General features: G+C 32.3%; 1 protein-coding gene across 3 annotated transcripts in view; it reads right to left on the bottom strand.

Annotated features, from left to right (window-relative positions):
• Positions 1-23,508, bottom strand: part of da (transcription factor daughterless) — a 632,912-nt gene that overhangs the window by 449,145 nt on the left and 160,259 nt on the right. For all 3 annotated transcript variants that reach the window (XM_089595689.1, XM_089595691.1, XM_089595690.1), the window contains one exon: positions 4,392-4,733. In XM_089595689.1, the coding sequence (XP_089451815.1) occupies positions 4,392-4,733 (342 nt within the window). The remainder of the gene's footprint in view (positions 1-4,391; positions 4,734-23,508) is intronic.

The following is a 23,508-nucleotide window of genomic DNA, read 5'->3' as shown; positions in this document are numbered from 1 at the left end:
AATTATGTTTACAAACGTTCTTATGTATTAGTTATCTTTTGTCTGATCTTCTATGTAAAAATAAAGAGTAAGTATCACTTCTTCGAACAACGCTTAATAACGGTACCTCCTGGGTGGTGTGACAGTTAAACACAGTATACAACGAATACGGTCAATAATATTTTGATGCATAACTTTCACTGTAATTTGGTACTTAACATTGTTTATATTATACCTCTTTTTACTAAAATAAATCTTATACTTAACATTTGCTTATTTGTAAGTTGACGAAAGATGTGATGAACAAGTAAGTATTTATTACGGATTGTATGCATGAAACGTAAATAAATACTATAGTCAAAAAAATTACATACTTATATGATGAAAAAATTTCGAAAGAAAAAAAAAGTTGTTATGCCTTGAGTGGGAATTGAACCCCAAGATTTTCGAGGCAAAAAATTCGCTCAGCGGCGTAACCAACTAGGCTACCGAAACTCTGACTACGTAGTGATTAAATGTAACATATGTTTATAACAAAGCTTCAAGGCTCAAGTGAAAGTAAAACTTGGCTGACGTTGGAGTAACGAAGAATAAAAGGTATTTTTTTAAAAGCTCAAGTTTTTATGCTAATTTGTAAATGTTTAAGGGGTTGGGTAATAACATTGTCGTTGCGCAGTTGCAAACGATTCTGCTTCTTTTTATGAATATATGTACGTAAGGGGAAAATATTATTGACCAATTATATATTATTGAACAAATACATAATGAATTCATGTATTTGATATGCAAGCTGCGTGAGCCGAAATGGCCATGAAAATGATTACAATAAAATTCGGTTGAAAATAACAGGAGTCGCAGATAATCTTTGGTTTATATATTAGTCTTATTTACGTTTTGTTTCTCGAAAAAGGAATGCATAGAAACTTTGCTCTTGACGAGATCTTGTGCTGCGACATACCACTTTATCAATTTGTTGATTAAAAAATCATCCAGAAAAAAGTTTAGTTTAATTTCTCTGATTTTTAATAGTCTTGTAATTATTTAGCTACATTTTATATGATGGTTAATTAGGTTATAAAAGGTGTGATCCTCTTTGAAATTGTTAATAATAGCACTTTGTCAATCCGGCGTGAAATAACTTGAGTTATTTGAATAATTTTTAAATATACCAATAATAGTTGCATAGCCATCTGAACAAGGATGAAATGTTAATTAACATGTGCCTCGTTGTTAGCATTATATTGTTACAAAAAATACTTTAAATTTAAAAAAATCCCCAGACGAATGAATAAAGTATGAATATTCGTTACGCAACGTAAACATGAAAATAAAATAGAATTATTAAAAAAATTTTACACTAAGTAATATCGAAATAAAAGAGGAAAAAAAAAACCAAATGTAAAACAAAAAGTTTACCTCACCGGAGATTTGAACCCGGGAGTGATTAAAGTAGTAAGTCATGGCATAGTACTTGGCTGCTTCGACTACTAGCTCATTGGTCTCACGGGTGCATAAAGTGACATACGTTTATAATGAAGCTCCACGGTTTGAGTTGATGTTTTTTTCTCTATTAGTAATTGAGTTAAAATATAACTACTTTAAAGCAGAACTAATACTTTTCTAAATATTTTAATAAAGACTTATTCTTATTGAAAAGGTTACTTCTGTCGAAGAACGACATTTTAATCCTAGAAAAGTCATTTATTGCTAAATAAACGTTCAGATAAAAGCAAAGAGCTCTTATTTACTTGAAAAAATTTTAATAAGCAAATATTTATTAAATAATCAATAATTTCCAACGTTACGGTACGTCGTATTTATATATCATGTAAAATTTTTTTTTTAGTGTACCTATAATAACATACATTATGCGAGTTGTAAAAATAATAATTTTATTGAGAAGTTCCGAGAACTTACATTAAATATCGGGAGTAACGTTATCATTACTCGATGTGTCACTTTAAACGAGAAAAAACTCAGTATTAGGCAATATTTAGCTGTACAAATATTTTTTAATACTTACCTATTTAACGAGTAATATATTACCGGACATAATAACATACTTAATTGTCCAACATTCATAACAAAATTTTTTTTGAGGGAATACAGCGCATCGGAAACATAAATAGGTCTGTACATGCATGCGAGAGCTGCAGCGATAGCCGAGAGCTGAGGGACTTGACTCGAGAGCTCAGGCAGGAAGCAGCCAAAACGTATATAGTTATACCCATGTGAACGCACATATTCCTTCCCCTTCTACTAGGTACCTACCGTAGGCACATTTTGGTCTTCCCCTCCGCTGCTGTAAACGTGCGTATAGTTTAACTGGTCTGCCGCGATGGTGCGCTCAAATCAGTGGCAATCTCCCTACTAATCTTTGGTATTACCACGACTAACTGGTATCTACTTGGATCTTCGGTAATCGACCGCTTATCGCGTGATGATGACGTACTCCAAGTAGTTGTGGAACTAGATATAGAATAAGCGCTTCTTTGGTAAAGTTACTAGGTTGATTTCACAAACAGTGCTCGAGACATTTAAAAAGCCCTGAAAACGATCTAAACCGAGGTGATTTCCTTCGCGATAGGCATAGCATCTGTGACAAACTCTTCGTGGTTTTAATACTTTGCTCTAGCTTAACTACGTGTCTGTAGAAGAAAATTCGTGTGGGGAAGACTTTAAAATCAGTTTATCAATAGTTTGGTAAAAATCGAAGTAGGAAATACAATTTAATTTTTTCATCCGAGCGTGACATTTCAACTATCTCTAAGTGATTCAAATCCCTTGAAATAAAGTATACAATACTTTTTGATAATTTAGAATTGCACTAATTATCTAAATAATTATAAGTAATGAACACAGTTATTGAAAACAATTTCCTTATTACAGAAAAATTAAGTAAATTTAAGAAATATAAGAATTTAGTTTACTTGTTTACTTAAACCTACCACTCCTCAAGTGATTGCAAATCCTAAGACTTCTTAAGTCTACTCAAAAATTCTTATTTCAGTTAATAAGATGCTTTTTTGAGTCATTTATTTTAAATTTAAAAATTAAATTTGTTTGAAGATTTTTATCTAATTTTATCTAGCTTTAGTTACAATTAGCAAGGAAATTAATGCATACAAAAATTTTAGTTTTAATATATAAGAATTTTATCTTAGCCCAAAGAGACATAAATAAATTTGCTTGGAATAAGAAAGAATTACCAAAACAAATTATATAAAAAAGAAATGCAAAGGAATTTCTTAAATTTACTTGTCAAAGAAAAAAAAAATTGGAAAGGCAGTAATGAAAAATAATTTCTGTAGATATTACAGGGGGCAATAGATTATTTAACACGTTAGTTTTAATTTTTATAAAATCTACTTGGAGATATTTTTATTCATAGAACTTGCGACCCGAGCTACTTTGATCTTCTATACTGGGTAATGAACCCACCCTTCAACATACAAGGACAGACATCGATTGTGTGTTAATCTCTAATCTTTGAGTTTCCTGGGTACACATAAAGTTCTAACTAATTTTTTGACAACTGGAAACTGACCAAAGTTATACTTAAAGAAAGAGAAATCGTAGTATATTGATTAGAGGGTGTTATAAACAAAATTGATTGATATTTAATAAGCTCGAGTCAGTATGCTTTCAGCATAATGTTTACTTACTTTTATTGACATTGCTTTGTTAGTAGATCGTCAGCTCATTGAGTAAATAAAAACTTTTAAGAGCATTTCTTACCAGTTTAACTGTTTTTCGTTTAACTAACAGCTGCTTGTAGAATTTTTTTTTTAATAACGTACAAATTTGTCTACCAGTGGGATTAGAATTTGCCTATGAAAAATTAGTCTTAAATTAGTGACAAAAATACCTTAAGGTGAAAAAAAAAATTTTTCGGCCTTAGTAAATATTTTTTAAGAAACAAGGCTATTTAAGAAATTTTTAATAAATGATATATATACTAAACGTGCAAAAATATTGAGGATAATGATATACATATATTTTAAAAAATACTTTTTTTTCTGTACCCACAAATATTCATAATACTATAACAAAACATTTCAATTGCTGTAAGGTTTTTTATAGTGAAAAATGTGACCAGCTAACAGTAAGTTAGATAAGGTTATGGATCATGACAATTAAACTATACCATCACGAGTGCCTTTTGTAGTTACATTTTGGAACACACATCCATATTGTACGTCGTAACAATGCAAAAGCTAAAAGATAACAAGTTCAATATTTTTACGACTTACTATTATTTAGAAAAAAAAGTTTAGTGGCTGATGTTTTGTCAATCAATAAGATAAAGTCTTATTAAAATTTATGACTTGCTACACATCAGTCTAAGCATTAGATTAGTGTTGCAAGGATAATGATTAAATACGACATATAAAAATCAGGAGATTTCTTACAACGGATGAAAGAGTCTTTCCAAGACTTTCCTGGTTAGATGATGATGGTGCTGACTGTGCTGGTACTTGTTGTGGCATGAGTGGTGGCTGTTGTGATCTCTGAGGTACAACTGGCTGGTTGGTAGAGGCAATTGTCATCGTTACACTCGTACTTACTGGGACACTAGACCCATGATTATACTGAAGTGGCACTGGTGAGACTGCACCCCGGGCTTGGTTGTTAGGAACAGCAACACAGCCACGTAGTGTTGACATTGGAGGCAGTGTAGCAACAGACGTAACTATGGTTCCTGGTATAGATCGTGTCTGTGTTTCAGTGCTTGGCGACATAGACGAGTACGCCTAAAACAATTTAAAGAAGTTTAAGATACTTTTTAGTGACTTAAGTATTTATGGGGGGTGTGCAAAAATAATGCAACTTTTTTTTTTAAACGCTAAAAAGTTATTAAACTTTGAAATTCTCATATGCCTCTTAACGGTGTGATGACAGTCTATTTCAGCTATAAAAATGCACTGTCAAAGCTTTTATATCGTTTTTCACTACGTGTAAGAAAACGAGGTTAATAATAATGCTAAGTAAGGAACATTATTGACATTGGCTTCTTTATAATTATAAACAAGGTAAAAACGTGAAAGCCAAAAATCCTTACTAGAGAGAATCAATGAATTACTGATTTGGTGGCAACATGCGTTGAACTTTAACGAAAAATACTTTGATAATTCAATGTGTGAAGTCTTCTTTATATAAATAAAGTTGAAAAACAAAAAAAAATTACATTTTTTTTGCACACCACCGATACATACTGAAATTTTAACTTATTTAGCAATCTACTAAGACTATTTCCTAATAATCTTTAAAATACTATGAACTACACTTTTAACAAACTCAGTTCACTCTGTATACAATAATAATATAAAAAAATAGTACTACATATTTGGAAATAAGAACGTTATTTAAAATCTCGCACAGTTAAACGTTCTTTGATGAAAATTATTTTTAATAACTCTGTTCTGTATTTCGTTACTGTAGAGTAACAATTAAAAATGCTTCCGCAATATACTGTTTTATTCTGGAAATTAAATAGAGTGCAAAAAGTACTATAACTGAATTTCGGCCAAAAAACGTAGTAATTATTTTGAGAGCAGATTAGAAATCCTTAATTCATGTAAGACTTTAATGGATACTTATAAGGTCAAGTATTGTCATAAAAAAAAAGTTTTTTTATTTTGTTTAAGTAAGTATTACAAATCAAAGTAAATGAAATATAAACAGCATAATTTATTAAAGTAATGCACACGCTTTAACTGTAATAAGATTATTTATCTCAGTGCACTTAGACTCTCGGGAGAATGTAATGGAGAATTGGCCTTTCTAAGCAGACTTGGTTTTAGTTCACTTAAAACAATATAAGAGAGGTATAACACTTCTTCAAAAAATTTTTTTGTCATTTCTCAAGAAGTGTTAGAGTTTTAGCTTAAACAGCGATATGTGATTGAAATTTATACCTGGCCTACGAAAAAAGCACGTTTAAATAAGTATTGCATCAAAACAATGCTGATTGTCTTCTTGTAATATCTGAGGAATCGTTCCTTTTCTATTTTTGCTTCAAGGACAAATTACCTACCCAGCCTCTCACCTGGAGGCACTGAAGAGACTGAAACATCGAGTCGTTCCCGTCAGACCTAACATCAACGATGTTATCATCAACAACCAGATTCACAGCAAGACTACTTTAAGGCTTCAACCATCTTAGAGCCCTGATTGAGCTCTCTGTAATTTTTTTTTCTTCGTTTGTCTAAAAAGAGCGGTAAAATAAATACACGATATCGGTAGAGAAGGTCAAAGCTTTTATATACAGTTTCTAAAATGCATTTTAAAAATTTCAGAGGGCCTTCTACACTGCTTACTGTGAAAAAATCACGATGCTGGAAGCCATTGAAGTTCCTTTAAAGTTTAGTGTTGAAGACTAATTTTTGATGTCTCTATTAATTTTTTTTAACCATTACAAAATTATTAATACTGATTGCAAAAATATCAGAAAGATAGACCAACGTGCATAATAAAAAAAGGTAAAGTATCTGTTGGTTAAATCATAGCTACAATACTATGACAAAGCATTGACTTACGCGTATTTACGCTGGCCTATGCTGACCCGAAATGAAAAAGAAGTAAAGAGTAAAACTTTTTGATACAAGAAAATAAACAGACTCTAAAAAACTACTTAGCGCTAAAGTTTAGCTGGGAGAAATTATGTCAATGAATCGAAAAAACTCTACAAATATTTTACAAGTTGGGCGCATACATTTACATAAACTAAGATGTTGTTTATTTAACTATGGTTAAATTCATGGAAACTACAGTAAAAATTAGCTATAGGTTTTTTTTATAAGTTATAGTGTATTGACCCCATCTGAAGTATATCTTATTATCCCAATAACCAATACACTTCATTTATTCAGAAAATTGATGTGTATACATTTGGTTAAGGCTTATTACATGTAGTAGAGAACAGTATATAACATAAGAAATATTTGCTACATTATATGTAACTAAATTATAAGTATGATAAAGTTCCTAAGTACGTCAATTCTAATCAGTCGATAATTTATTACAATTTAATTAAACATATGATTGGACGGAATCTTAGATTTTTAGATCGCAATTTTTGACAAACCTACAAATCGCTGCGCAGGTGACAGTGTTTAGTTTGGCGATGAGACTTTCTATGTTATAAGGCCGTAGCACATTATTTTTAAAAAGATCCTGTATAAGGATATTTCTGTTTTCATTATATAAATGGCAGGCTCATATTACATGATTCAAATCCTCTTTTTTATGGCCACATTTACATTTGGGGTTATATACAATATTTATTCAATGAAGAGATTCTCTTTCACTGTGGTGGTTTGATCGCTTCCTATTTACGGTAGCTATATCTTTACTGGACCAGTTTAGTCCTTTCAACCATGGTATCCTACTCGTAGTATGGAACCATTCAAAGTAGAATTCACCTTTGAATTGGCTTTGACGACTGATAAAAGAGTCTTTGTTTTTGAAGGCATTGGAATAGAAGGTTTCGTATAAATCCGTTAAATTAGTGAAGTTTAATGAGTGTTCAATTGTAAATGTAGCATTCTTGGCCAATTGGTCAGCAGATTCGTTGAAAGTTAGTCCGATGTGTGCAGGTATCTAAGCTAGTGTTATGGAGTTTGACAGGTTTTGAGAAACATACTTTATATATTTGAAGTTGATGTTTAAGACAAGGTAGTTGGTTTTCATGCAGTGTTTAGGTGAGCATAGACTTTTTAGAGAGCTTAGTGAGTCGCTGAAGATTATAAAGTCTTCACTGCTTTGTGTGAGGATGAAGTCCAGGACAGAATTGATCGCTGTGTATTCCGCAGAGTATGTAGACGCAGTGGTATTGAAGCTTGTTGTAGTGGTTAAATTGAGTTGGGGACATGTACAAGCAGAGCTACATAGGGAGCTTCTTTGATTTTACTACCATCTGTGTATATTGCTATGACCTTACTAGAGTGAGTGTTATTGATGAGGATGCTGTTAAGATCTAGAGATTCTTAAAGAGAACGTCCAAGGCTAAAGTCAGTTGGCATTGGAGTTACGTTGGTGAAAAAATGGTGAATGTAAGGCGTGTAGTGGGTATTATATTGATGGCAATGTTATAATCGTTGTTCATATTAAGAAAGGTGAGTATACATTTAGAAATGGTTGAGGTGAATCTATAATGATGTTTATACTTGTCATGGAATAATAATATTTTTGATGTAGTGTCAGATGTTACATTGCTGAGTATTTTGTATAAGTAGCATAAGCATAAGAAATTTTTTCGTTCTTTCATAGTAATCATTTTAGATTCTGCTAACAAAATGTTTTTTGGAGTACTTATGCAATAGCACAGTGCGTATGTCATGGCAGCATATTGTATTTTTTCCAGTTTGGTGACTTTGCTATAGTTGTTGGGTAAGTATATAAAACAGGCGTAGTCAGTCAAAGAAGGAGTATATCTTTTGTATAATATTGAAAGGGTGTTAAGCTGTATACTCTACCAAGTGCCACATAAATACTTGATAATGTTCATGGCAGCCATGCACCTTCTGTCAACCGGGGTGAGATGTTCATTAAAGTTGAGCTGATGATCTAAGGTTACACCTAGAAATGTTATGTGTTTTGAGAATTTGATAATGGAATTGTGAATTTTAATTTCAGTTTGCCAAGGTTTAATTACTTCTTTATTTATGTGCAAGAATCAAGATTTGGGTGGTGAGGTGCTAAGTCTGATGTTATTGAGGTTATTCAAAGTTTTTATTGTGTTTTCCAGGATGCTTTTGTTATTTGTACCGAAACTGGATTTTGTGTATAGGGCTACATCATCAGCAAACTGAGAAATTGAACTTTTTGCTTTATATATGAGTTGTTATAGAGGCAACATATAGAGTATAAGGTATCAGGCTGAGTACTACACCTTGAGGAACTCTTCGGTAGGTGACGAGGTGCTTAGATTCGACAAGATCTGTATAAATTTTGCGTTCTTTAGTTATGAAGTTGACAAATTTAATGACTGTAGGGGAGAATTCCAAGCTATCCAGTTTGTAAATTAAGATGTCTATGTCAACATGGTCAAAGGCTCCCTCAACGTCTAGAAAGACTGCATAAATATTGCTACGTTCCTTGAAAGCTTCTTCTGAAGTTAGGACTAAGTTGGTTAAATTGTCTATACATGAGTTAGCTTTTCTGAAACCATATTGAGTGACAGTGGTCGAAGGCCGTTACCGTTAGGTTTTTCAATGAAGTATACAAAAATTTCTTTCCATGTCTCCGGGTACATACCCTTAGAATACATGTCATTAAATATGTCGAGAAGTAATAATTTGTACTTAAGAGGGATCTTTTTGATGGTTTCATAATATATAACATCTATACCCAGAGCTGACTTGTTATTTTTTTGGTCTAGTGCATAGTTACACTCGATAAATGAGAAAGAAGAGTCCTGAAATTTATTTGAAGGAGATGGAGGAGGAGCACAGGGGTTGGTTGGAGCCCACGGAGGGCATATTTTATCCAAAGCCAATTCAATGGCATTTTTGTTATTTTGCAGATATTAAGAGGTATGTATAGGTTTGCCATTAATCCAACAGTTTTTGAAAATTTTACTCTTATTCCATATGTAAGTTGGATCTGTTTGAAAATCGATATTTTCAGCAAAATTGTGGAGTGCGCTTCTTTTTTTTTCTTAATTTTGAGAGTTTTTTGCTCATGGCACAGTATTTTTTGTAGTTGATTAAATCGTTTATGTTTGAGGTAAAAAAATATTTCTTAAATGCCGCTTTTTTGAGTCTTACAGACCACTCCCATTCTGCGTCCCACCAAGGAACCGGGCTTATATGACGTGGCTTGGTTATTGGCTTTTTAACTGGTGTATTCAGAGTGATAGCATTTGTAACTGTTGATATGAAACTAGTATATTTTTCCACTGGTGTCATATTATTGAACATAGATGTAAAAAAATCTGTGTAGTAATTTTCAAGTGTAGATTCAACCCCGTTCTAGTCGGTGCGTTTGGAATTAACTTTAAATGTTTTTTTGTGGTGAAAGGATCTCTTGATAATTACATTAAAAAATATTGGGAACTGGTCCAAGTCCCACGTGACATCACTGATTTCATAGCTAATCCAATGAGTTTAATTATGGGTGGAAAATATTAGATTGAGATTAAATCTATAATTAGCGTGTAGATTAACATAAGATTGAGTATCAAAATTATGTAAATACGAATTGTGAGTAAGATACGCATTTTCTAGGCGGTTACCGTTTACTTCATTGTTATCACAGTTCCAATTGGTGTTTTTCACATTAAGATCTCCACGAGTATTGAACGACGGTTTGTGACGACACAATCAATTAACTTGTTCCACTCTGATTAGGTTAGTGTGAAATCAGGAGATCTGTAGCATACATATAATTTAATGTTAGGTTTTATGTTATTAAGTAATAAGCAACATATTTTAACATGTTCTAGAGAATGAGTGACAGGTATTTCTTCGAATGCTAGATTGTTTCAGATGAAGATTAAGATACCTCTCCCATCAGCATATATTCAGTCTTGTCTATAGTTGTTAAGCCCGCTGATATGGTACTCTACTTTTGAAGTGAGCCAGGAGTCTACAATTATTATAACATCAAAGTCCATAGCGGCTTATTTAAAATTTAAAGTTTTGTTTTGATAGCTTCTTGCATTCCAAACCATGCACCTGAAAGATGAGTTGTATATATTAGTGCTGTCTGTTTATAAATTAGCCATAAGTCCAACTATTTGATTATAAACATTAAAATAAGTGTGTTCCAGCGTATGTATATATATATATATATATATATATATATATAGATATATATATAGACATATATATATATTAGTAGAAATAAATTTGGTAAGTTTAACTAATAGCTGGGTACTACTAAGTAATTTTGAAAAAGGTAGAATACAATGGGTTTGCGTCATCGGAGTCCACCTCATTTTTTTGCAACAAAGAATCTTGAGTCCCGAACTGCACTTGACTTTGAATGATGTCAGTTCGTTATTTATAATATTTGTTTTGGTCAGATAAACTTGGTTGGTAATGTGGCTGCCTCTTTTTTTAAAATAGTGAGGCTAAGTTGTTCTGATCCAAACAGTGAGTTCCTTGACGCTGTGTTGGTTGGTTGGATTTGAGGTGTTGTGCCTTGATTTCATTCAAGTTTCTTTTATTGTTGGGTACATGGAGGCTTAAAAACTAAGGTTTAAATCCTAGAATAACGCTGTTTGTCAGAAAGTTTGGGCAGTCTTCTTTTTAGAATTAATACTAGTCGTATCTAGGTTCTTTAGATTTAGAAGTAGGTGACTTTACTTTTTTCGCTACAGTTCCTATATACAGGACTAGCATTACAGTCTATAGAATTATGATCAGGCTTGTAGCATAAATAGCATATTCTAGGGAAGGTGATGTAAGCTTGCACTTCGTGTGAGATGCCATACAAGTAAGCATATCTAGGAAGGTCTTGTCCAAAAAAGGATGTGATGACGATTGTAGCAGGGATCCACTTTGATAAGGTGTTGTCTTGATTGTAGGCACGATTTCTTTTGATGATCCTCTTTACTCCAATCACTTCAATCTGGCATTTAAGATAAACAAGGATGTCTGAGTCCTCGATGTCAGTGTCTACACCTCTTATTATGCCTCTTCTCATTCAACGATGGTTAGGTATGAATGCATCACATACCTTTGGACAAGATTTCTATCATCAAGTAGTTTGTTTGCATCGAGGTGGTTTGTAAAGAAAACTATTATCTTTCTTAATGATTTAGGTATCACTTGGTCAACTTTGTATTTGTTGCATAGTATTTTACTTATGGCGTACCTATGCATTCTAGGGGTGGGTCCTTCTTTTGGCCTTTTACTACAGATTATGACACCATATTTTTTCTGAGAAATATCTTTTTACAGGAACAACAGTTTCGCTTTTATTGGTTCCTTCTCTGATGATCAGCACCTAAGAATATGCAAGTGAGGTAAGTTAACTTGCTGCTTGTTTATCAGCTTCGTTCGACGAGTCCAACTTTTTAAGTTTGTTGTTACCTGCAATGCTGGCTGTAGCATCTTCATTGAAACGTTTATTGCAGGGTTTGTTCTCTTTAGCATAATTGACATGAGGCGATAAAGCATCTCTCATCTAAACCTCATTGTTATCATCCGATATCATGCCTCAGTTAGAAGTCACGTCCCGCTCGCCCAGAAGCCCGTGAGTACTCTTAGAGTGTAACCGATAAGCTTATGTGTTGCGTATACACAATATGTAGTCAAATTATTTATGTTGTAAAGAAACATCTTATTTTTACTAATAAGTTTCGGAGATGTATAATTTACCAAGTTGTTCATTGTTATTATACTATCAATTTTGTAACTCACCCATAATTGGCGAATTTAGCAATCTCGATAAATTTCTCCGCTTTTTCAATACGTAAGGAAATACGAACAAGAAAAGCACTTTTTTCTCTTTCTGATACATAGACATTAAAAGAGAGTTCGTTCTATACTGCTATCTCCAAAAGAAGTAACAAAATTTTAAAATTGCTAAGGTACGGTCAGCCAACATCCTTTCCATAGCTAACAGCAGAGAGCGAGTTGGCTTTAATGTGGCTAACATTTTTGCATTATTTTTGCGGCAATATGCCTAATTCAAATTGCTTTTTTATATTATTATTTTTACAGTTAAGAGAAGCTGACAGCTGGCCACATCCACTACATTATAATCATTCTTATTTAACATATTCATTATCGTAAATATCATTACTATCCTTAATATTATTTTGATTAATATTAAAACATAAGTATTACAGCTATAACAATTAATACTACCGTTTAGTCAAAACAGTTAATTGATTTTAGTAAATTATTTTGTATCACAGTGTACCCACTGCTTATTCAACCAAGAGCTTAATCAAAATATAAAGTGATTTTATCACTGTTCTTGCAATAAATTTGGTTTGATGAAAAAAAAAGTTTTTGGCATTAGCTAAAACTAATAATACTCTTTGTAAATAATAGAATTGAGTTATTTTTAATATTTTTTAAGTCTGAAAATTAAGAAAAAAAAAGAAGGGCATCAGTGGTTTTATGTCCTTCCTGTCTTTTGACACGTAAAAAAAAAAACTGAACGTGAAAAGTGCTAATTTTTGAGGAGTTAAACTAGATGTTCTCCAGTCAATCAGGTTATTAATGATTCAATTTTTTCCAAAATTGTCCTCTGGCAAACTTTTCTGCGCTATTGCGAGCAAGTTTATGACCAAGTTCCACAACTCATGATAAAATAACCCTTAAGATCCAAAACAATCAATTACCTTTAAAATGATAGACTTGGTAGTCAGAGCTGGCTTCTACTGCCTTAGATTCTAACACAACAGAATTTTTTCTCTTAAATGGTAGAATAAGTAAACATAATGCGTTTCTGCTACCTCGTGGTCACAACAAGCCAACCAGACCCCAACTGCGTCACTGTCAAAAAAAGCAGGACGTTGCTTCTTTTTTCGTAGGCTATGGGATTCTTCTAAGGTACCTGCTGTTATTAAACCAGGCTTATTCGTTAGCTTACAAATGCATTCTGTAACGTTAAAAAAGAAATAAGTGAACTCTGACAATTTGCTTTTTCTTTTTTTTTTTTTTACTTTATTCCATTTAACGAAGAAAGATCAAGTTTAACAAAGTTATTTTTTCTTTTCTAATATAAAGTAATTATTATAATGATACACAATACAGTCAACGACAAACAGCTGCTTGCATGAATGTCCGCATGATTTGACAGGCAGACGAGATCTATGTTGCGCCCACGTTGGAGTGCCAAGCGTCCGCATTAATCATACACTTGTATTTTGCCAGAGATATCACCACTAGTCTATATCTCCTAAATATACATTTATATACGTTGGTATCGATGTACAGTATATTCCACATGCCTCCTTTACATTTTTTTAAATGTAACTCAGTCATTTAGCCAAATTCAATATACTTCTAAATTTTTTAAATTTCAACCTTCCAAGAGATTTTGTAAAAATATCTGTTATATTATTTTCTGATTTTACTTTTACTATATCAATAATTTCTTTTAAGTAACTTTCATGAATACAATGGTAATGTACCTCAATGTACTTCGAATGTCCGGAAAAAATTACAAATTTGGTAATACTTAAAGGTCCTTAGGTAGCTCCATAAATTTTAATCGGTTCATTCAATTTAAACTTTAAAATCTTCATTAAATCTGTTATCAAGTCTAAGTCACTTACAGCCTTTCATAGAGCGATGTATTTAACTGAAAACAAAGACTTTAGTTACACTATTTTGTTTTCGCCTTTACGAATGAACCAGATCACTTAAAAATTTTATTACGTAGCCTGATGTAGATTTTCTATCAAGATTGTCACCTGCTTAGTCTGAAATAACGAAAAAATTGACCATATCTGCATTATTACTTTTCTCGTACATAAGGTTCAAATCTCTTGTTAGATACAGATATTTTCAAGTCCTCATCGTATACCATAAATTTGTTTTTGTGTAACAGTTTTAAAACTGACTTAATTAACGCTGTAGCTTGTATCAAGTCTTGTGACTGAACTAATACACAAGAGATTACCAATCAAATTTTTTTTTTCAAATCATTTCTTACTTCTTTTGCATGTTCTAGCTTTCACTTAATATCTATTAGTGTACTGTGTAATTCAGCATTTTCTAGTTTGTACTTATTTGCCAAAGATTCAATATAACTTGTCTAACTCAAAAACATTACATTTTTGTTTACATTATAGATAGTATTTATCCCCAAACCATTCTTTACTTTTCCAAAATCCTTAATGCAAAGTCTTTTTGCCAATTTTCCCTTAATCACATTAATATTCTTTTGACTTTTACAACAAATGTATGGATCATCAACAAATAAATAATGTACGCTTTATCTCTTCTATGGTTTACGAAATGTAAATAATTGTCTGCTTTACTATTTTTTAATCATTAGTTATTTTAATTAATTTATTAAAACATTCAAACCAACCTCTAGGGTTTCCGCTTATAGCGTAGAATACTTTTTACAATTTACATACGACAGACTTGTTCGATTCAAGAGCTCCGAGTGTTCCGAGCGACCCCAGAACCATTGAGGCGTATATTTATATTCACAAACTTGGCCATAAATACAAATATACACTTCAATGACTCTTGGGTTGCTTGGAGTGTATAAAGCACTTAATTCGAGTAAGTCTTTTATTAGAACTATTGTCAAAACCTTGCAATTGTTTGATATATACCTCTGATTCAATTTTCTCATTTAAAAACACAGCTTCAATATCCATCTAATCAATAACTAGGCCTTCTTGTAAACAATACGATAGTAGAATTTTCATAGATTGCATCTTAGCTACAGGAGGATAAATATCTTCAATAATATCCTTTTGTTAAAACCATACAACTACTAATCTAGCAATAAATTTGTTTTCGTTTTTTTTTCAATAAACTCATTTTACATCTAAAACTTCCATACATTTTGAATTATTTACCAATATCCAAGTCTTACTTTTTTTTAACAATTCATTTCTCTTTTTATAGCATTTTCCCAATTATCAGATTCAAAACTTTCAATCGCTTCATCAAAACTTAGGATTTTGTGTACTATAATAATAGTTAACATAAATAGTATTATGCACATAGTAATCAACATATTTTTCTGGACACTTGACATTTCTTTTCGGTGTTATTTTGACTCACTAACATTATTTTCTTTTTTATTTTGGTATTTATTTTCTCTCTTTGTAACATTATGGTCATTTTCATACTCAGCATCTTCAAATTCTTTACTTGGATCAAACTTATTATCATAAAAAAGTGTATGTTTATTTTCAAGTTGATTATGTTTCTAACTAATATCATATTTATCATATTTTATCACATCTTCATGTCTTGCTACAATAACTCTATTATTAATCCAATTTTAATATCTTACATTTCCATACCTTACAAGAATTCCTAAATCTAATTTTCTTTCCCATGTAGACCCTTATCTCTGTTTCGGCACACGTACATATACTCTGCTTCTATATATATTTTTAAATGCCTGACATCAGGCTTTGTAAGTGTTCTGTTAATCTAATAGCCTATCGCAAGTACGACTTCCAGCCAAAACCTCGTATCTATCCTAGCTTCACTAAATAAACATCTAGAAATTTACATTCAAGTCCTATCATATCTTTCAGCAGTTTCATTTAATTCATGCACATACGGTGGACATCTATTAAAACTTATTCTTTTTTCTTTTATCAAATTGAAAATTCTTTTATTCATATACTTTTTTCATTGTCACATCTCAATTTTTTAATTCTTTTTCCCGCTTAATTTTTAACTTTATTAGTATACAAAACAAAACGATTATAATGTTAATCTTTTGACTTAACTGAATATACTCTTGCAATTTTATTATAACCATTTACAAATGCTTAAAAATATTTTCACATGTTAAATGTACTTTCATTATGAGGGCCATTTTAATCAGTGTAAACTATTTTCAAAATATCTTTTGCCCTTTGTCTGTTATTCTCAAATGGTAAATTATGCATATTATTTCAAACATAAACAGCATAATTTATATAATTATTTGCAATTTCTTTCGGCAATCCCTTAGGAAATTTATTTTTACATAATATATTCGAATATTTTAAATTCACGTGTCTCAAAATACGATGCTGTTTTTCTTTCAAAGTCATTTTACTCTTATTCTTGTTACTCATAGTATTAATTGTTAAATAACGTTAAATGTTATTAAAATTCGTTTTCAGCTTCGAATCAAAAACTAAAAACTGTGGACTACAGTCTCACGCTCCTTCACAGGCTGCGGGACAGCAGATAGTCCAACTATTTCTTTGTTTAAGAAAAATTAAAAGGAAGGAAGAAGTAGAGTGTTGAATTTATTATACAGATCAACTCACCTTTCTTTCGGCTAATTATTAATTCGGATGACCTGCACTTCCTCTTCCCGTCAATTTATAATTATTTATATTAATATTTATTTATTTGTTATTTATTATTTTATAATAATTTAAATTCCTGTTCCAATTAGTTTTATATCACTTTATGTTATGTAACTAGTATACATATAAAAGAAAACAGAAGAGAAAAAAAACATAGACGGAACGTCTGGTTAATCTTATAAATTTAGTTATTACGTCTGCACTTGATGAGAGGCAGCGGGCTACTAACTAAAACGCCGCGCAAAGAAATGCACCTTGCACGAAGTTTTAGTTAAAACTTCTTTGTCTTACTTGCTATGGGGCCGGTACTTGCTGACTTCATGTGTTTAGGCTTCGTGGCTCACTTCGGTTGTCACTTGACACTTCCAAGAGCCACGAAGTACACAGTCAGCTTTGTTAGGCGACGACTCTCGTTGAGTATGACTCTGTAAAGAGTCTTAAAATTTTATCATTGGGAATGAAATATAACAGGATAAAATAGAATAAAAATAAAAATTTATAAATTTACAAAAGTCGTCACCTAACAGCCTCCCCTTCTTAAAACTATCACGGTCCTCGGTGAATATATATTATATTATATTATTTAATTGGTTTTTTTTTTTTTTTTTTTTTTTTTTTTTTTTTTTTTTTTTTTTTTTTTTTTTTTTTTTTTTTGTAAACTTTCATCTCATAAGTAAACTAAGTAAACATTTATGAGTTACATAACATTTACATTTTACAATAATCCTTATAGTAATGTAACAAAGTATTAATTTACAGAATTATTACATTTGTTTATTCGGGACTGAGAGTAAGGGAAGGAATGGACTCGTGAATATTACGTTTTCTTCTTCTCCTTGGCCCCGGATTTTGTGTTGTTAATTACTAGTCTATTGAGTGCATCAAGATTTGCTGACATTCTTATCTCAAGGCACAGTTTATAGTGCCAGTCGTATTTTACCAAGTTGATATTTTCCTGGCATGATGGGCAGGTCTTTTTTACTTTTATTAGTGTTTTGCACAGAAGACTGTGCACTTCAAGGTGCACTTCAAGGTGGCATTTGGATATTAAATTTCCACATGATGAATGTGTTATTATTTCACGGCTTTTTTGCGAGTCTTTTTGGGAGTAATTCGCCCCATACATTTTGAGTCCTTTGAGGGCCCTTTCCGTCGATTCTTCGTTACAGTATGTAGCGAAGCTTAGGTATAACTGTCTTCTATCGTCGAGTTTGACATCTAATGGGTAGTTGTTTAAATGGCTCAAAGGGCCAAAGGTCATTAACAACCAGGTGTATTCACCCGGATTCATAATGGCTGGTACCTTAGATACTACTTTTCGCGGAAAAGAGTCATTGTCTTTTGGATCGTTATTTATTTTTATCGTGTTTTCTGTTTTTGGTTTTTTTGTGATTACATTTTTTGGCTGCTGAGTTGTGCAATACACTACTATCTGGTGCATGTTGCCTGCCCACTCAGTGGATCCATACGTTATATGAACGGGAATAATATCTTTCCGTGTTTGTTTTTTGGTTGAAAAACGAATATCTTCCATTGGATATTTGTTTTTGAAAAATTCAATAATATAGTTTGTATTAATAGGTTTTTTTAAAATGACGCTTATTTTAGTCCCGGTACGATTTACTCTTACAAATCGTAATATTGGACTAAGCTCTTCTTCATTAACTTTTTTAAGGGCTTTGACTTCCGTCGTTGACTCTGCATTCTTAGTTGGTGCTTCGATGTTTCGTGAAGATGATTTGTATTCTATTTCAAGGGTTGTTATATCATTTAAGGTTGTTGCAGCAACTGCTGCATCACATAGTTGGTAATATTTGGCCTCGTAGCTGGTGTATGGGGCCAAACATGGCTGTTCTTCTAATGATAACATCGGACCAAATTTGTTAAGCGATGTTTCCAATTGGCGCTTATCAATTGGTTCTTCGGTCATTATGTTTAACCAACGTCTATTTTCCGATGTATTGTGGACCTTGACTTGTCTTTTATTTGGCAAGGGGACAGGTGCCGTTGACTTTGCCCAATTCCTCTCGTCCGATACATTCGACAATGAGTTGAATAGCTCCTGTAGCGTTGGCGGTGCATTTAGGTTATCAGCTGCTATCGCTGCCTCCCGTGGTGAAAGGAATGCCACTTCGTAACTTGAGTACCCCATAGCACAGGGTTCCCGTTCGATGGACCTCACTATCCCGAAGTTTTCCAGAATTTTTTTTAGCATTAGCCTACTATAATCCCCCTGCAGCAGTATGCTAACCCGGGATCCATCAGCCGTTGCTTCTATGATATTAGCGTTTTGTTTGTCCATTGTGTGTGTAATTCTGCAAGCGTAAATATGATGGATGTTGTGAGGATCATCACTTGATACGGTACATGTATGAGTGTTCTTGTAGTATACTTCGTGTTGTTATTGTTCATAAGTGATGTATGGAATGCAGATATGAGAATAAAATTAGGTTGACGAAACTATTGGATAATGGGTAGGGAATACATGGATTGATACAATTATTACTTATCATGCTATGCCGAAATATTTGCGTATTTGTAATACAATTTAATAAGTAGTTTTAATACATGCTAAAGCTTAATATTACAAAAGAGGAGAAAAAAAAATTTCAACAATAGAGTAACATGCAGCTAAAATAGAATACAACATGCACTTTTAAATTTAAAGCCTTCTTATTTCAATTTTTATAATTATTATATTCATTTATTTATGTTTATATATATATACATATTTTATTTTATTTTTTTTTTTACTTTTTTATATTTTTTTTTTATTTTTTTTTTTTTACTAATAATAAGCACACTTCATATAAATCCTACAGATAAAATTAAACAATGAAGTGAAGTTAAGAAGAAGGAATACGAAGGAGAAAAAATTGATTTTACAAAGCTTAAAGTTAAAATCTTAGAACTGAGTAATGTGTATTCGACGTATAAGGTGGCTAGTTAAACGGTAGAGATCAATTATTGCGTTCATTTTCTTCTACTTTTGATCTTTTATCGTAGATCAATGGTTTTGGTAAGGAATGACTTCGTTTCTGTAGTTTGTGTACAGCGTTGCCTTCTGCATGTAATCACATGTCTGTGGTAGGTCAGTAACTCAACTTGTTATTAACATAATTGGAGAGTCAATTTTTGGTTCATTTTGTATTTTGTACTCCTTTTAATTGGTTCAGCGTATTTCGTGTGATATTCGGGTTCATCGTTCTGCAATGGTAGAATAGCGCTTTTAGGATCCATGTATTTTACATATCCTTGTGATAATCTTCCCCTCTGATCTCTAACAGCATAACAATATTCTAGGGTGCCAAATTGAGAAAAATGATTAAAGAAATCTCTTTCCCTTTTCGTTTCTTCTATATCCCATGGCAGAAGACAAATAAGTCTTTTTTGATCAATGTTTGGTGTATCACTGTCGTTTCTTGATGGTGTTGGTAAAGAGATCTTTTCTGCTTGACAAATAGTGGATTTCATCTTAAAAGGAGAAAGTGGTTGAACTTCTTCTCCTGTAATTAGTGTTTCACCAGTTACTTTAGTAAATTAATCACTATTGTATTTGGCTGTTATAGTTCGATGTTCATAACTATGTAAATTCGTAAGTATGTGGATTTTCTTAATATTTCCTTTATTTTCTAATTGTTCGATAACTTCATGTAAAGGTTGATTTATGTTGACTTTAGACTTCTTTGTTATTTCATAATCGGGGTTCATTGTTCTACCTGGAAGGAGAATAGTATCAAATTACTTTTGATTTATGAGTCTATTTCCAGTTTTTGGGGTGTATGGTGTAGGAGTATCAAACTCCGTGTCTTCAATATAGGTCTAGCTTTAGATGATTTAGGTATTTTTTGTTTTTTTTCAATTTCAGATTACAGTTTAGTTGGTTCGTGTTCATTTGGTACTTGTTTTATAGTTACTCGGGGTTCTGCGTTCAGTGGGTTGATGGTACGTTTTATAAATTTTTTCGAGACACTACGTTTCATAATCTTCTTGAAACAGCTTCTTGCTTTGCTGATGAGTATTGCTATTATAATCATAATAATAGTAGCTTCAATGACATTTCGTATTAAAGAAAAAAGAGAAGTTTGTTTTTCCTCCAACTTTCGGCTCCGTATTTCCTCCATTTGATTTATTATATTTCGTACATTTAATTCTTCATCTGTCTGTGCTTGTTCATCAAAGTTTAATTCTTGAATTGATTTTATAGCGTCATAGAAGTCATCAGAGTCTTTTGAGGGTTCATGTAGTACTGTTAAGTTTAAGTTCACTTCTACTTGATAGATATATTGTATTTGAGTAATAATCTTATTTTCACTGGTTAAGGTTAATCCGTGAATTTTTCCCGTACATCCATAATTCATTCGTAGAAGACCTATACCTTTTACTCTATCTTGTTGATCCATTTTCTTAAAAATTCTTCTTCATCAAATAGGGGTTCAAGACCTGTTGTACGTCTTGATATATCCGCAATTTTTTCATCTAATACAAAATCATCAAAATTATCAGGATCGTAGGTGTCCATTTTGGTGAAAATGTCTTGAATTTCGGGGTCCAGTTTATCTCCATCAGAAAATCTAGTAACTGATAAAAAATCGGCCTGTTCGAGCTCATCATTGTTGTTAGACTTGTCCAAATATTCTTGAAGGCTTTGGTTAAATTTCTTTGTTAACTCTTCTATTTCTTGATAAGTAACTTTATCAGTATTATTTGTCGTAGTTTTAGGTTGGTCTTCAAAAACGTCATCATTTGAACTTTCGCTAAGTAAAATTGGTGTAACGGAAATTTCAGTATTTGTTAGGTCTGAGTCTAAATCAGTATCCGTATTTGAGTCTATTTCTGTTTCAGTCAGTTCTTGCCGTAATTCACTTCGTCTAGGGTCATATATTTGTGTTTGAGTAACTTCTCTTGACGATTCTTCAGTATCGCTTGGGTCATTTTCGGAGAACATACTTGTTCTTGACGATGCACCAAGGTTAATCATATCTCTAACTGGTAGTTGTGGCATTTCCTCATTTTTTGAACTATTATGTTTTATTTCTGTAGTTTCTCAATTCGTATCGCTAGCGTGTGATGTTGAGGCTACTGATTCTGAAAAATTCATTTTTAGTAAGCTAGAATCTTTTGATGTATTTTTAGTGACATTCCTTAATACATTCGGTTGAGATGTGGATGATTTTTGTGGCTGTGGAAATGTTTTTGTTCGGGTTTCTTGAGCAATCACACTATGATCTAATTTCGGCCGTTCTTTGTTTGTTTTTAAACCAAGGAGTCGTCCAGGACCCTTGATCAACTTAGGTACATCTGGTTCTGATTTGATCATGCTACTTGGTTTTGTTACTCCTATTATTTCCTTCGAAGTTGTTGGCAATGCTTTAGGTTTGATCGTCGTTAATTTGGATGCTCATACTATTCCTTTCCTCTGACTTTGTAATTCTGTTTTCTTCTTTTCCTCTATTTTCTTTCGACCTATCATCATAACTCTTAGTAATGGTAATCCATTGTTTATATTATTTTCTGCATAAAGAAATGGTCCTACTGGGTTCCTGGAAATGCATCAGCGTTGGTATTGAGTCTTCCTGGTTTGTATTTAAAAGTGTATTCATAATCGGTGAATTTAAACATCCAGCGCATCAAACGCTGACCTGGGTCTTTTCTTGTATGCATCCAATTCAATGGCTCATGATCGGCTACGAGAACGAATTTATTTCCTAATAAATACGAACAAAAGTGATGCATTGCATATAGTGCGGCTAGACATTCCTTTTCAGTCGTAGAAAAATTTATTTGGCTTTATTTAAAGTTCTTGAAAGGTAAGCGACAGGATGGTCAAACCCATCTTTTTCTTGACTCAATACCGCTCCAATTGCATAGTCAGATGCATCCGTTGTTAACTTGAATGATTTACTAAAGTCGGGGAAATGTAAAATAGGCTCTTGGCATAGTGATCCTTTAGTATTTGAAAACTCTTTTCCTGCACTTCAGTCCATTCAAATTTTTCTCCCTTTTTTAATAAATCTGATAATGGTTTAGCTATTTTTAAAAAATCTTTAATAAAGCGTCTATAGTATCCTGCTAGTCCTAAAAATTGTCTAATATTTTTCAAAGTTTTTGGTTGGAGAAATTCTCTAACGGCTTGTATATTTTTAGGGTCTGGTTCAATCCCTGGTTGACTCACTATATGCCCAAGAAATATTACTTTTTTTTGCAAAAATTCAACTTTATCTGGTTGGAGTGCCATATTCACTGATCTTAACCGATCGAAAAGTAACCTAACTTTACGCTCGTGATTTACTAGATCTTTTGCGTAAATAATGATATCATCTAAATACACTAGCATTTTAACATTCAGTGAGCCTCTTTATATGAGATCCATTAGTCGTTGGAACGTGGCAGGTGCGTTTTTCAAGCCTTCAGGCATTCGTCTATATTGGTAATGTCCATGGGGTGTCGTAAATGCTGTCTTATACTTATCATGTTCATCCATGGGAATTTGTTGGAATCCACTTGCCAAATCGAAAGCTGAAAAATATACGGCTCCTCCCAACTGGTCCATAATATCT

This window comes from Copidosoma floridanum, unplaced genomic scaffold, assembly GCF_036245765.1.
Source record: "Copidosoma floridanum isolate Cflo_tuat_1 unplaced genomic scaffold, Cflo_Japanese_pri ptg000027l, whole genome shotgun sequence".
NCBI lineage: Eukaryota > Metazoa > Arthropoda > Insecta > Hymenoptera > Encyrtidae > Copidosoma > Copidosoma floridanum.
Note: the sequence above shows the minus strand (reverse complement) of the source record. Positions and strands in the feature narration are given on the sequence as shown.